Source organism: Ambystoma mexicanum, chromosome 10 (genome assembly GCF_040938575.1).
Source record: "Ambystoma mexicanum isolate Mex_15411 chromosome 10, UKY_AmexF1_1, whole genome shotgun sequence".
Taxonomy (NCBI): Eukaryota; Metazoa; Chordata; class Amphibia; order Caudata; family Ambystomatidae; genus Ambystoma; species Ambystoma mexicanum.
The window spans coordinates 1,159,387,600-1,159,401,517 of NC_090932.1; the positions used below are offsets into that span (position 1 = coordinate 1,159,387,600).

General features: G+C 45.9%; 1 protein-coding gene across 1 annotated transcript in view; it reads left to right on the forward strand.

Moving 5' to 3' along the window:
- SNRNP200 (small nuclear ribonucleoprotein U5 subunit 200) overlaps nt 1-13,918 on the forward strand; it is a 983,530-nt gene that overhangs the window by 855,238 nt on the left and 114,374 nt on the right. Inside the window, exon 37 of the mRNA XM_069619090.1 lies at nt 10,107-10,296. Within this exon, the coding sequence (XP_069475191.1) occupies nt 10,107-10,296 (190 nt within the window). The remainder of the gene's footprint in view (nt 1-10,106; nt 10,297-13,918) is intronic.

Sequence of the window (13,918 nt, forward strand, 5' to 3'; positions counted from 1 at the left end):
CAGGTGTGAGCCATCTGGGGAAGAGGCCACGGCGGGCTGATGGTTTGCAAGAGGGTGTGAGCTGCATTAGTGAGGTGGTGAGCCATGAGTCAAAGGCGTCGGGGGTTAGTTTGAGTTGGCAGGTAGGTGGAGGAGACGGGAGGAGTGCGTCGGCTAGGTCAGGAGCGATTATTAGTTTTTTCCAGCATTTGCGTAGATTCGGAGGTCAGGTTCGAGTACGGGTAGCGGGTCGGTGAGCGAATGGCGAAAGAAACAAGTGATCAGACCAGATGATAGGGGGGGGTTTAGATGTATCTGGTTGTGGGAGCTGAAGATGGCATCAAGAGTGTGTTCTTTATAGTGAGTCGGGCTGTTTATGTGGGGTTGGAGGCTAATCGTGTCTAGACCGTCAACCAGAGTGTGTCATAGGGTTGGTGGCGATGTCGAGCCATATGTTGAAGTCTCCTAGAAGGGTGAGGTTGGGATGGTTTAGTTGAAGGGTGGCAATAGTCACAGAGGTTGTTTGAGAATAGTCTATCGTAGCCACGGGGTCTGTAGATTATTAGGAAGCTGTGTGAGGACGATGGGGAAAGGGATAGTTTAACGAGGAGTGATTCACAGGAAGTAATCGAAGGTTGGTTGTCGATGATCGAGGCCTGCAAGTAAGACTTGTAGACAAATGCTATTCCCCCTCCTCTAGAGGGACGGTTGAGCGGGATGAGGGAGTAGTGGGGTGGGGGGGGGAGGCTTCATTGCCAATAGGGGTGAAGTCGTCAGAGAACAAGGTTTTGGTGATGAAAGCTAGGTCTGGTTTGTCAGAGGCGAGGAGGTCAAAGATGCTGTCTGTTTTTTTCTACAGATCGGGCATTAAATAGGATGCGATTCATTTCGGTAGGTGAGGTTGGTGTCTGAGCTGCAGCGATGGTGGAGGGAGAGGGTGGAAACTGGAGAGCGAGAGGGGTGGGTGGTTGATGATCGATGGGAAAAGTGGGCAAGCAGAAAAGGCAGGTTTCGGGTGGGAGTGGATGGATGCGTGTGTTCGTGTGATTGGGTTTGCACAGGGAATTTGAAGGTGGGGTGTAGGGGGTTAGGAGTTTCAGTTGCAGCCAGTGAGAAATCGAGGGAGAGGGGTTTCAGGAAGGGTGAAGCAAGGGGGGATGGTGGTGATTGGGGGAATGAGGTGGTGGGTCGAGACAGGGGAGGCGATGAGTGCTGAGAGAATGAGGGGGACCAGGTACGTTTCCCCTTTGTGTCTTTGTTGCGATTGGTGTGTGCGGGGGGTCAGAGGGGGAGAGGGATGAGGCTTCTGTTCTTGCTAGGGCTAGGCGTGCGGTTTTTAGGGAGGGGAAGGGGTGTGGTCAGGGTGGATGATGGTGGGAGTTAGTGGGAAAAGCGGGGGGTGCATGATTGCTGGGCAGGGTGTGTCCGGTATGTTAGTGAGGGGAGTGGGTATGATCAAAGTAGGCTGATCGGTGGGGGGGGTTCGAGGGAGCAGTGGTTTTAGGGTGGTTGGCTCGCCATCGTGCCCCTCTGGCTTGGTGTTTGGAAAGGGATGGTTAGGGGATGAGGTGGAGGGTGGGATGATTTGTGGATGGGGGGGCAGGAGGCAGGTGTTACGCTCACCTGGTATCCACAGGGACACCACCCAGCAGGGTTACTATTTGTTATGCTTATAAACTTTGCCCTGATGTGGTCTGCGGGGAAGGTTCTGCCTGAAAATACAGGAGGACTGTGTTCAAGTCTGACCGACTGGGGTAAGTATCCTCCCTGCACCCCCGTATGATTCAGTCCCTCTGGCGCCCTTTCCTCACCTTGTGGTAGAATTAGGCGTGCTCTCCGTCCTGCCTTCTTTGCAGTGGCACGTTGTCTTTCATGGGCGAGTGCGGTCCAGTTACTTCAGACGCTGGCCCGTTTGATATTGTTCAGGTAGGTCTTATTGCTGTTCTTTAGTTTTGTTGCTATCCTGCATGCCTTTCTTTGTTTAGAATGTCTTTTTTTCTCCCTTAGGTATGCGGAGCTTCAGCGCGGCGAACTGGCTTGGTTGAGCCCCGCTGGTAAATGATGGCGCATTAAGAGCGCTATGATGCGGTAAGTAAGCGCTATGTGCAGCGCTGCGAAATCTTCCCTATGCTAACCTGTGTTTTCCTTCCTTTTAGGTCGCAGTGTTCTTCAGCGCGAGTGGAAAGTCCGGAGTGGTGCCAGCCGAGAGGCGACCAGCCAGGTAAGCCTTTTGAGCAGTTTGTAATTTGTAAATGTCACTACTGCTTTCTTTAATGTTGCCTCTATCTTCCTCTTTCAGGTTGTTCTGTCCGGGAGGCGTGCAGATTCGAGGAAGATGTTCGCAGTAGCTGCGAGTGTTTAAAGATAAAGACTGCAGGTAAGATGCTGCTGCTAATGATGTTCCTTTTGTCTCCTTGCAGGTTCTGCTTCTCCGAGGGAATAGCTGGACATGGTGAGCGTCGCATTGCAAGCTGCAAAGTAACGCGAAGCGGGTTGTCTTGCTCGGGTGTGGTTTAAATAGCCCCAACGAAATAGTCCAGGTAAAATAGTCCCTAGGCTACCAGACCCAAAACACTAGACCGCATAGCTTGGTTCTTGGGAACCAAGCTATGTGGATACCTCCATGTTGGCTGACAATACAATAAAATAGTTCCCAAGCACATTGTTTTTCACGGTGTATGAGCCTGGCGCCATAGGCGCCAGAACTGACTCCATGAGGGCTTTTGAAGAGGATGCCAGGCTCTAGAGGCCTGAGTCCTGACTTCACCTGGCCAATGGGTTTGCCAGAGGGGGTTTTAGGCGAGGGTCGTGACAGCAGGGCTGGCCGGAGGGCGGAGGCAGTCCACGGTGGTAGTTTCCGGCAGACCTTGGTGGATTGGGTGCACTCATGGTTAGTACCTGCTATTAGGTATAAGTTCAGATGCAAATTTCACTTTATATTTGGACTTTATAAGTTCGGCTATATCACTGGGTGAGATTATTCTTTGTTTCTGGGTTCCACTAAGAAGGGTGATATTATTCACTTATTCTAGGTTTTAATGTACTAATTGTAACTAGTATATGCTGTTAGGCGGCCTATTTAGTTGCAACTACTGCACAGTTACGCTGTTGGGTAGACTTTCTTCTAGCAAGCTGGAATACAGGTAAGCTATTAGGGAGAAGTTTGAATGTATCAACGCCACAGATATGCTTTTAGGTGGACATTTAAGTGCAATTTTGCAGTTCTAAATTCATTCAGGGCACGCTATTAGGCACACTTCTAGATTCAAGCAAGGGGCGCTATTAGGCACACTAACAAATTTGAGTTTTGTACAGAGAGGCTATTAGGGAAGCTTCTATATTCAACTAATAACTCAACGCTAATACACACATTTGCACAGAGAGGGATATTATGCACACAGAGCGGATATTAGGGACACTTCTAAATTCAACGTTGCACAGAGGGGATATTTGGGCACACTTCTAAATTCAAGTTTTGTACAGAGAGACTATTAGGCACACTTCTTAATTCAACTTTACACAGAGAGGATGTTAGGCACAATTCTAAATTCAACCAGGGCACGCTATTGGGCACACTTGTAAATTCAGCCAGGACACGCTATTAAGCACACTCCTAAATTAAGCTTTGCACAGAGAGGCTATTAGGGACACTAGTCAGTTCAACTAGGGCACGGTATTAGGCACACTTCTAAATACAACCAGGGCACGCTATTGGGCACACTTCTAAAGAGGGGATATTTAGGCACACTTCTAAATTCAACGAGGGCACGCTATTGGGCACACTTCTAAATACAACCAGGGCACGCTATTGGGCACACTTCTAAAGAGGGGATATTTAGGCACACTTCTAAATTCAACGAGGGCACGCCATTGGGCACACTTCTAAAAGCAACTTTGCACAGAGGGGATATTTAGGTACACTTCTAAATGCAGGCAATGTGCGCTATTAGGGACACTTCTAAATTCAGCTTTACACAGAGATATTGGGCTCACTTCTAAATTCAATTTTGCACAGAGGGGATATTTAGGCACACTTCTAAATTTAACCAGGGCACGCTATTGGGCGCACTTCTAAATGCAACTTTGCACAGAGAGGCTATTAGGCACACTTCTAAATTCAACGAGGGCACGCTATTGGGCACACTTCTAAATGCAAGTAAGGTACGCTGTTGGGCACACTTCTAAATTCAACTTTACACAGAGAGGCTGCTATTAGGCACACTTCTAAATGCTGGCAATGTGTGCTATTAGGGCCACTTCTAAATTTAGCTTTGCACAGAGCGGACAATTCTAAATTCAACCAGGGCACACTTCCAAATTCAACTTTACACAGAAAGGATCTTAGGCACAAATCGAAATTCAACCAGGGCACGCTATTGGGCACACTTCTAAATTCAACTTTACACAGAGAGGATATTGGGCACAGTTCTAAATTCTACTGTGAATTCCATTTTCCATGCACAACTACTTTAGTAACCCTGGTAGAATGCAGAGTAGTCCGGTTTATCATAGGAGGAAGGTGTGAGTGTGTTAGTACACTGAACCCAGATGGAACAGTAGTCCAACGAAACACACCAATGAACGTATATTAAAATATATATTTAAATGTACACAAGGAATGTCTTAAAATACTTAGCTTACTTAACCAACATACATAGGAATACTTATTACTTTTAAAAGGCCACTGCTTAGTTGGTAGCTGCTCGTGGTACAATTCTTAATGTGACACTTATGAAAGTTCTACCTTATTATCAGTACGACCGCGCGCACAAAGACATATGGTAATAGTATTTAGTTAGCAAAACCACATAAGTTAGTCTTTTAGGCATGAAAAAGGTTGGTTAGTCAAACGGTAGCAGTGCTTAAGGTTCTAGAGGCGTTTTATTAGCAAACTATAACGTTCAAAGTCCGATCCCGGACTCTATTCAAAAGTCAGTTTCGAGAAGGCTCAAAGTCTTACGATGCAGAAGAACAGCAAAAGTTCCTATGGATACTTTGTCTCTAGGACAAGATACTAGTAGAGCTAACACAACGTTGGAGACCCTGTTAAAGGATTTGCAAAAGGGACACCAGCCAGCAGCTTGGGTAAGAGTGGACACCTCTTTGTGCACTTAAACACTCTGGAGCGACTGCTTGGTTTAAGGTAAGCAATACCTTTCGCTCCACAGTACCTTAGGTTAATAGAAATGTTCGTGGCTGGATTTTCCTCTGTGCAGCAGCAACGGTCTGGGTCTCCTGATTCCTCAGTCTGGTGATGAAAGGAATACCACTGAATATAATGTCTCGGCAGCAGTCTTTAGAGCGGACCTTTGGCATGTATTTCTTTATCCCCGCTGGCCAGTCTGCGGTTTTGGCGCTTTTCTGCAGCACACACTCCTCTGCAATCTCTCTCAGCAGTTTACAAAAGGGGGTGGGTGGCTGTGGGTGCTGGTTCCATTCAGGCACTCTGGTAGACAAAGGGCAGGGGAGTGAAAAACGCCTCCCCCACATCCTGCCTGCTCAGACACAATGGAGCCTGTTGGGAAGTATTCTCATAAATATGCTAATTCCCTTCACCTTAGAGACCCCACCAACTTTGCTGGATTTTGAGGACTTGATTTTTTTACGTGGAGCAAGTGTGAGCCTTTTTTCCCACTCATATGTATTTTGTATGTGTTTTTTTTTTTTTTTACTCTTGTGTTTTCTTTGGTTATGGAGTTTTAGACCACTCCATAGGCATCATCTTTTCATATGTTAAACAGCACCCTCAGTGCAGTGGCACAGGGAAACCTTTTCAGGCTTTCCCAAGGTTTAAATATCCCCTGTGTCTAAAAACTCATGTAGCAGTCAAATGCTACCCTTTCCTCTCTAAATGGCTGGTGGCAGTGGTTTTAAAACTAACTACCATGATTTCTTTTCCCCGACCACGAACACCGGTAGCGTTAAATCGCAGGAGCCATATTTTCAAGATGGAGTCTAAGCCCTCTTTGTTTAAACAGATCCCGGTCTTCTTTTTTCACCGTTTCTTTTTGGAAAGGTTCTTCTACAGTTTGTCTCTGCGTGCCAAACCAGGTTTGGTCCCTTTGTTCCTTCGCCTTTGGCGGGCTTCAGGACTGAAAACCGCCTCGGGTGGGCAGGAAGTGAGGGAGGTGCCCGAAACTCCCTGTGCTTAGTCTCCTAGGCTACCCAAATGCACTCTGGCGTGATTGGGTGGCTGATTGTCCGACAAGGACAGCCACCCTGCTGGGTGAGTGACAGCTAGGCTGGAACGAATGGGAGGGAAATGAATAAAAGGCGAGTCTCTTGGCTTGGAAGACAGTTGACCACTGGAACAAAAGAACCAACGTCTCCTGCAACTCCTGGACCGTTGGTTTGCCTGGTGAAGCCCTGCTGCAAGTCCGAATTGCTAAATTTACCTCGACAGAGAAGCCCTGCAAGGACGCCTTCTTCCTTTGAGTTGGTGGGACCGATCAACTCGACACTAAGCCACCTGGATACCATTCTCAGAGCTGGTTGTATTTTGCTCAGAGTGCTGCAGGAAACGAAATAACCAGGGAGAGGGCCACCAGTTTGTGTGCTTTACTACAGCTACCAGAATCGAAGATATGCCACCAGTCCCAGTGCAGTGCAGGAGTCCCCTGACATCCTCCCTCTTGTCCCCACGACTGAGGCTCAGGAACAGCGAGATCTGCAGAAACTGCCAGGAACAGACTTCTACAGCTGCACCTTTTTTCTTCATTTTTGAAGGTACTGTGAAACTAGACTGAGAGTACTTAACTCTCGCTGTGAAAGTGCTTGAAACTTTCCCAACTTGCACGCCTAATGAGCTTGTGACCAAACATGAGTCTTTCTTTTACAAACTACTTCTGAGAACTTTGGCAAAGACTTTTCCGTTTAACTACCAGAACTGCTTTATACTATACAAGACTTTAGCCCATTGACTTTGGCCTGACCTATTGCATTGAATTAACTCCTCTGGTGAACTCAAAGTATTTGAACTGACTAAGAGTAACTGTAATCTTCTTTTTATTATCCTATGCCTTTTTGCTCCTACTTCAAAGTACTCTGAATGCCATATTGCTCCTCCTTCAAAGTAGTTTAAATGCCTCAGAAACGTACCGTGTAAAGTACTGAAGTATATTTGTGTGTAATATAGATTGCCTCCTTCTAGTGAATGTTTTATAACTGACTGTGAAATAAATGAATAAGTGTTTTACCAAGAAACCTTGAGTGTAAGAGTTTATTTGAATACCTGTGATTGTAGACCTCTGTGTAACATCATTACATCTCAGATTCCCCTTGTGAGATAAGCCTGGCTGCTCAGCAAGGCTACCAAAACTGTTTAGTACAGATTTATACCAAAGGTTGGTTTGCTTAAACCTGTAGCCCTAGTTGTGTGTAGTGATCCCAAAGTTTACTGCATACAATCTCTGCCTAACAGAGCCTAGGCGGGGACACCCAAGGGTTCTTGGCAAAGGCAAAACAGACACACACCTTCCCCAGCCAGAATGGTAGAAGAAGCGCTACCAAAGAACAACCACGCTAAAAATGGTGAAAAAAGAAAAGCCACCAAGTTAGTACTTAGGTGAACCTATTGTGCAGAACCGGGAATAAGAATAGTCTGCGGTAAAAAAATAGCACAATAGTTGGTAGAACACGTCCACTACCACCAGCCGTAACTAGAAGGTTGTCTTGGTGACTAAAAAGTTACACGAGCATAATTATTGGCATAATGTGATGTGTGCCAATCTCTCAGAATATAAAGTTTTAGGAGGGAAACAAAGTATCCCTCAATCCTTAACTGTAGTTACTCGAGGATAAAGAAGGAATCTGAAAAGGAGATCCCAAAGGGTTCCTTGCAACACTGCCATAATGAGCTGTGTGCTGCAAAAGTTAAACACAGATGCCATAAAAGAGATATGGAGGAAAATAGACTCACTATAGTAAAGGGTAAGACCCAGGGAACAGAGTTCCAAAGGTCAGAGCAAATAAGAAACACATAATTGGAAAAAGGCTCCACTCATTCAGGATTTCAAGAAAAAGGTCCAGAAGTCCAGCAAAAGGTGCTGGGGTTCTCACTAGGAGAGGGGATGAAGCAGAAAAATGATACATTTCCCTAACCAATTGTAACCGCAAGGAACTACAACTGAAGCAGTCACCCTTGAAAAGTATTGTGAATAATTCCTATGTGTTTTGGTTAGTCTAAAAGAGTATTTACTAACCTGCCTTGTGTGTATATAATCCATATTTCTCATAACTTTCAGTGTGTAAGAATTTCTTTGGACTATTGTATTGACTGGGTTCATTGTACTTACCTGCAGCTCACATCCTCCTCCTAAAATAAGTCTAGCTGCTCTGCCATTCTACCAGATTCTTTAGATAGATCGTTTTATAGAGTCTTACTTCAAAGTGGACTTTAGCAAAACTCCCCTAACAGCTTGCTGTCACCTATGTGTGGTGACTGTCGATGGAACCTGCTTTCCTTCATCTCGTGGTGTTCTGAAGAGGCTAGGCCTGCCTCAGTGCCTACTGCATTTCTTCATCGAAAAGGGTTGCACTCAGCTCCAGGACCCGACCGGAGTCACTTCTGCACTCACAGCTTCTGGGCATCTTCTACTGGATCTAACAGCGGGAGAATCTACCTCCCATGAATCCCAATCAACCGTCCTAGTTACTTGGGAAAATCGGAGTGACCGGGGAGAAGGGGTGTTGAATATTCTCAAATACGATCAACTGCCCCTATCTTGGTTTATTCCATTCCCTTATTTTTGGAACGTTTGTTTTAAAAGCTATTCTAAAGGATAGGAAAATAATATTACTGACTGTAATATTGTTTACCAGTCTTCTGGAACATTTTTCACCACCACAAGAACTCTTCCTACATCTGCCCCTTTAGAAGCTTTGTGACCTTTGGGCTCAAGTCCCCATTCAACATAGGGATTGGGCTTATAAAGGTAGGGCCTTATTCTTGTGGACTGGTTTTCCTTACTGCACCACTACTTGCCTTCCTTTCAGGTCTATACGTTATCTTATGCATTTCCACAAACCGAAGGTGACAGATATATCAGATAACTGAGTGTTGTGTGATACTACTTACTGATTTCATTTTTGTAGTGTGGTTTGGGCCTACAATACAGTATTTTTGAATTTGCCTGTGTAAGTGGAATTATTGTGTTCTTCACTGTGTGGACTCCTTGTGGACCCATACCCCACTCACTTTCTCCTGAGACTAATCTTTGACCACTCGCCACGCTTACCTTGATTGGGTTTGGCTAACCACTCAGAGTTCCTCTGTTCACTATAACTAGGGTGGCCTCCTGAAATCCGTCCACCAGGCCAGAGTTTAGAAATCCATTTGAACAGTAAGTCATTTCTCCAATTGCCTCTTGGTAATATTTTTCCTCACACAAACTCATCGCCTTCCAACTTGCCACCCTTGGCAGAGAGCTTGTATAATTCTGGTTGTTTTGTGGTCCCAAGGCTGCTGTGTACTCGGGGGTGGGGGAGGGAGGAGTCATATCTCTGGTCATGGGACATTGTTGGCACAACATATGCTTACACTGATGTCCCATCCAATGTCACGGGCACCCAACAACGCCAAGGGGTGCTGACAGTCGCATGGCACCCCTCATGACTGTAACTGTTTCAGTAGACGGCTGGTGCTGGAGAAACCATGTCTAAAGTGACACTGAGAGGCAGGAATAATTCATCTGAAAGAACAGTACCACGAAAAATATTTTTTTTCTTTTGCAGAGCATTTTACATACTGGCCTTATTTTTGGAATCTTTGAGTGCAGAAGGCTTTGTTCACAGCTGCTCCTATTATGCTTCATGAATTTGCACAAAGGCACTGTTAACAGCATGCTCCTCAATGGAGCACTGAGGTTAGGCGTAGCTTAATGATTACTCTGTACACATCCTACTAGTATTGCGGAGCGTGCATGGGCATCAAGAGGGGAGTGGGGGTATGATGTAAGCAAGTTATTTACCCTAATGAGGGGTGTAAATGCGGAAAATTACTTTGCAGATGGCTTTGTGGGTTGCTTTGCATTATTGTTGCAATTCTTCAGTGTATGTGTAGCGTTTCTGCTACAGCATGGTTTCCTTTGTCAGGGTTCCCACTTTTACTTGCCTCTTTTTCTATGCAGGATTTCTTCAAAAAGTTTCTGTATGAACCTCTTCCAGTTGAATCTCACTTGGATCACACGATGCACGACCATTTTAACGCTGAGATCGTAACTAAAACCATTGAGAACAAGCAGGACGCGGTGGACTACCTAACATGGACCTTCCTCTACCGACGCATGACACAGAACCCAAACTACTACAACCTGCAGGGTAAGATCTAGAACTCCACATAATACCAGAATGTATGTTAATTTAGTGACCCCCAGAACAGTTGTTGGGAAAGATTTTTCTATTTTGCAAATGTCCTTCCATTTACATCAATGGAACTCCCAGCTGTTTGCTACGGCTTGAACTCTGTACTGCTTTTTGGGAATAGGTAAAGTCTCTTTTGCTTTACTTCCCTTGCTTGAATCCCTTATTTTGGTGGAGCTGGTCAGCCCCCAAGATTACCAGTGAGATTCCTGTATTTCATTACTGTTGCAAATATAACCTTAGTGAAAAGTGCATAAGGGGTACTATGTATTGCTTTTTTCCCTTTAGGAGCCTTTTTTTGTTGGTAACTTTTTTGATGTGCCTAGGACAGACGAATGGCAGCAGTGGATGAAGTTCTTCTGGCCCGATATGGGAGATGGACTGTCTTGTCTGAATCCACATTCCAGCCAAGGGTTTTCTGTTGCTGGACATATGTGGAGTTTCAGGCTCTCATGATTGGTCATCCCTGTTAGGAAAGACTTTCTTTTTGCCACTTTCTTCCCGCAGACTTCTATGGGGCAACCTGTCTTTTTGCATTGTTTTCAGTCCTGACCTGTTTTTTTGGTGGCAAGGTAAGCTTTCTGCTTTACTTCCCTTGTCTTTTGGCTCATTCTTATAAGGATAACTGATCAGTCCCTCTGTCTCTTTGTGAATTCATTGTATTGTTCTAGTTCAATACATCACCCTAAAGTGAACTGCGGTTCGGGTACTTTGCATCCTTATAATGTTTACTCTAATGGCTTTTTCATTACATTTACGATGTGCATAGGATATGCTGGTGGCAGCAGATATGTCTTCCTTTGCATTTACTGCAAATGACTACTAGCGGTGGCCGTTAGGAAAGATTTTCTGTTTGTTGATTTCCTCCTATAAATATCAATGACGCCCTTTCTTTCTGCTTCTTCTGAAGCCTCTCCGACTTTATGGTGGTAAATGTAGCCTTCTGCTTTACTTCCCTTGTCCTTTTGCTCGTTATTATGGGGGACCTAATCAGTCCATAAGATTATCAGTACTGAGACTGTCTCTCTTTGTAAATTTCTTGTATTGTTAGAATTGCACATATCACCTTAAAGTGAAGTGTGGTTAGATACTTTGTATCCTTAGTACTTTTTCTGTAATAGCTTTTTGGTTTGTTTGGCTAATTTTATTTGTGCGTTTTTGCGTTTACCGCAAATGGATATGAAGAGTGGCTAGTTCCATAACATGGCCATGCCACAAGGTTTTCGCTTATACTGTGGCCATATTTTTCTTTGGCTTTCTTCCTGCCTACTCTCTCAGGTCAGGAAATGCCATATATGGAATGCCCTTTCCAGAGGAAACCACTGCTTTCGCTGGACTAGGGGTGGTTTATGTGTGAGCCCGGATGTTTGGGCTGGAACTGTCTGGTCCCAGTACACATTTGGGTGCCTGCATGTCTGTTGCTGGGTAAATGTTGTGACCAGTGGCCATACATGATTGGATAGCCACTTCCAGTTTGAAAGGTGCAGATCCTTAACAGGGGTAGGATTGAGCAAGCTGCCAGCCCAAATCTCGGATAAAAGGAGGGCGCCTTGTTAGGACAGGTTTTCTAAAGTCCAACTAAGGGTTTCACAAAACCATAAATCTGAGGCAGTACATAAGCTCCACTCTTAGTATAAGGCTGTATCGCCTAAGAATGAGGTAGCATGGACAGAGCAGCCAGGCCTATCTTGGGAGATTGAGAGCGCTGTAGCTTGGTACAAAGAAATTATAGCATACATGTGGTCCAAAGAAAAACTGAAACACTATATATAGTAAAAAAATAAATGGTTTATTTAAATACAAGTAGGCCAAGATGAATCTTTGGTAAATAAGTACTATCACATTATATTTAAACACAATCATAAAACCAACTCCATACTTGTGGCATACAACCCAAAGTATAACCCTATTAGGAATACAAGTAGTCCTGGTAAGTCAAACCTATTGCACATTCAGAATGCAATCTGCTATTCCTGGGGAGTAAAACCAAGTTATATATACTTTTTGAACAGTCAGTATTTCGAGGGTAGTAGACCCTGTGTTAGGGAAGATTGTATGCAGTACCCTTTGGGTGCACTACAACAACCCTGGCCACCTGGCAATAGAAACCCAACCTTTGGTATAAGTCTGTACTACACAGGTTGGTAGCGTGATTGTCAGCTAGGCTGATCTCAAGAGGGGTCAATGTGAGCTGTAGGGGAGTTACACAGAGATTCACAGTGACAAGTATTCAAATAAACTCTTATACACAAGGTTTCTTGATTAAACAATTATTAATTTAACAGTCAGAGTAAGCTTTCTTCAGAAGGGGGCAATATAATAGTACAAATAAACAACACAAATACACTCAAAAATACTCTTAATATTTCTAAATCAGTAAGTACCCTTTCGAATGGATTGTGTCCTCCAACGCATTCCACATCTTTGACATGTAATGTCCACAGCTGTGCACTTTGGAAACTTTTTCGGCAGTGGGCGTCCTGCGTCAATGGCGTTGGGTCCATGTCCCTCAGGGGGCCTCCGTCGAGGCCGACGTCACAGGATGTTATAAGTAGGACGCACAGTGCCCATAGCCTCAGTTCTGTTTTTTCCACAAACGTGTTAACTTCTTCATTGAAGATGTCTTTCTCTTCGACTCCTCTGACTCCGCTTCAAGACCTGCCAGGACTGCAAGTCTAAAATGTCACTGCCGACCCCCACCGCATTTGTTTGTGGTGTCTCGGCGAGTCGCACGACACTGACGACTGATCGAAATGCCAGTTGCTGACTGCCAAGTCCTTGCGGAAGGGGAAGCTCTAGGTAGGTAGGGGCTCGAAGCCTGTTAAGTCCTGGACTTCAAAGTCCAAGTGGGTTTCCACTGACGACTCGAGGGGCGACTCTCCGCGTCGGAAGGAATCCCGGGCATCTTGGTTCCGGAGTGTTTCCCGCCACTTGTCTTCCTCGTCGCGGCACTTGAAGCGCCATCACCGGTCGCTTTCCCCGTCCTCTTCGGAGGATGGTGCCTCGAGGAAGGTTACGTGCCCTACGAAGTCCTCAACTCCGGAGGAATGGGCGGCGTTTAAGAAATCCATGATGGCGATTTTTCAATCGCAGGACACTGGTCTGGTCGCGCCTTCTGACGAAGCCGGCCAGGATCGGTCTCGTTCCATTGCTCGCACACCTTCGGGCTCGCGTTCGTGACTTTCCTTCGGGAAGAAAATGTTAGCGATTCTCGAATCGCAGGGCACCGGTCCGTCCGCGCTTCAGAGTGGGGTCGGTCGTGATCGGTCGAGAGACACGGCTCGCACGCCTTTGGGCTCGAGTGGTCGGCACGATTCGTGGGAGAGGTCCCGCTCCGACAATGGGAATCTTCCTCGTCATGCCCGGTCCAGGTGCCGGTCCTCGACGCGCTCGAGACCGTGTGAACCTCTGATGTCTTCGAGGAAGACGTCGATGCCGGTGGCGCTGAGGTCGTCGGCTGACTCTTTCGAGGCCCCGCCTCCAAAGAAGTCTTCGGCGCCCAGGCTGTCGAAGGACACGCTCGGGGCTCAGGCCTCGAGGTCTGTGTCGATGCCGCGTTCGGCGTCGACGCCGATTCACT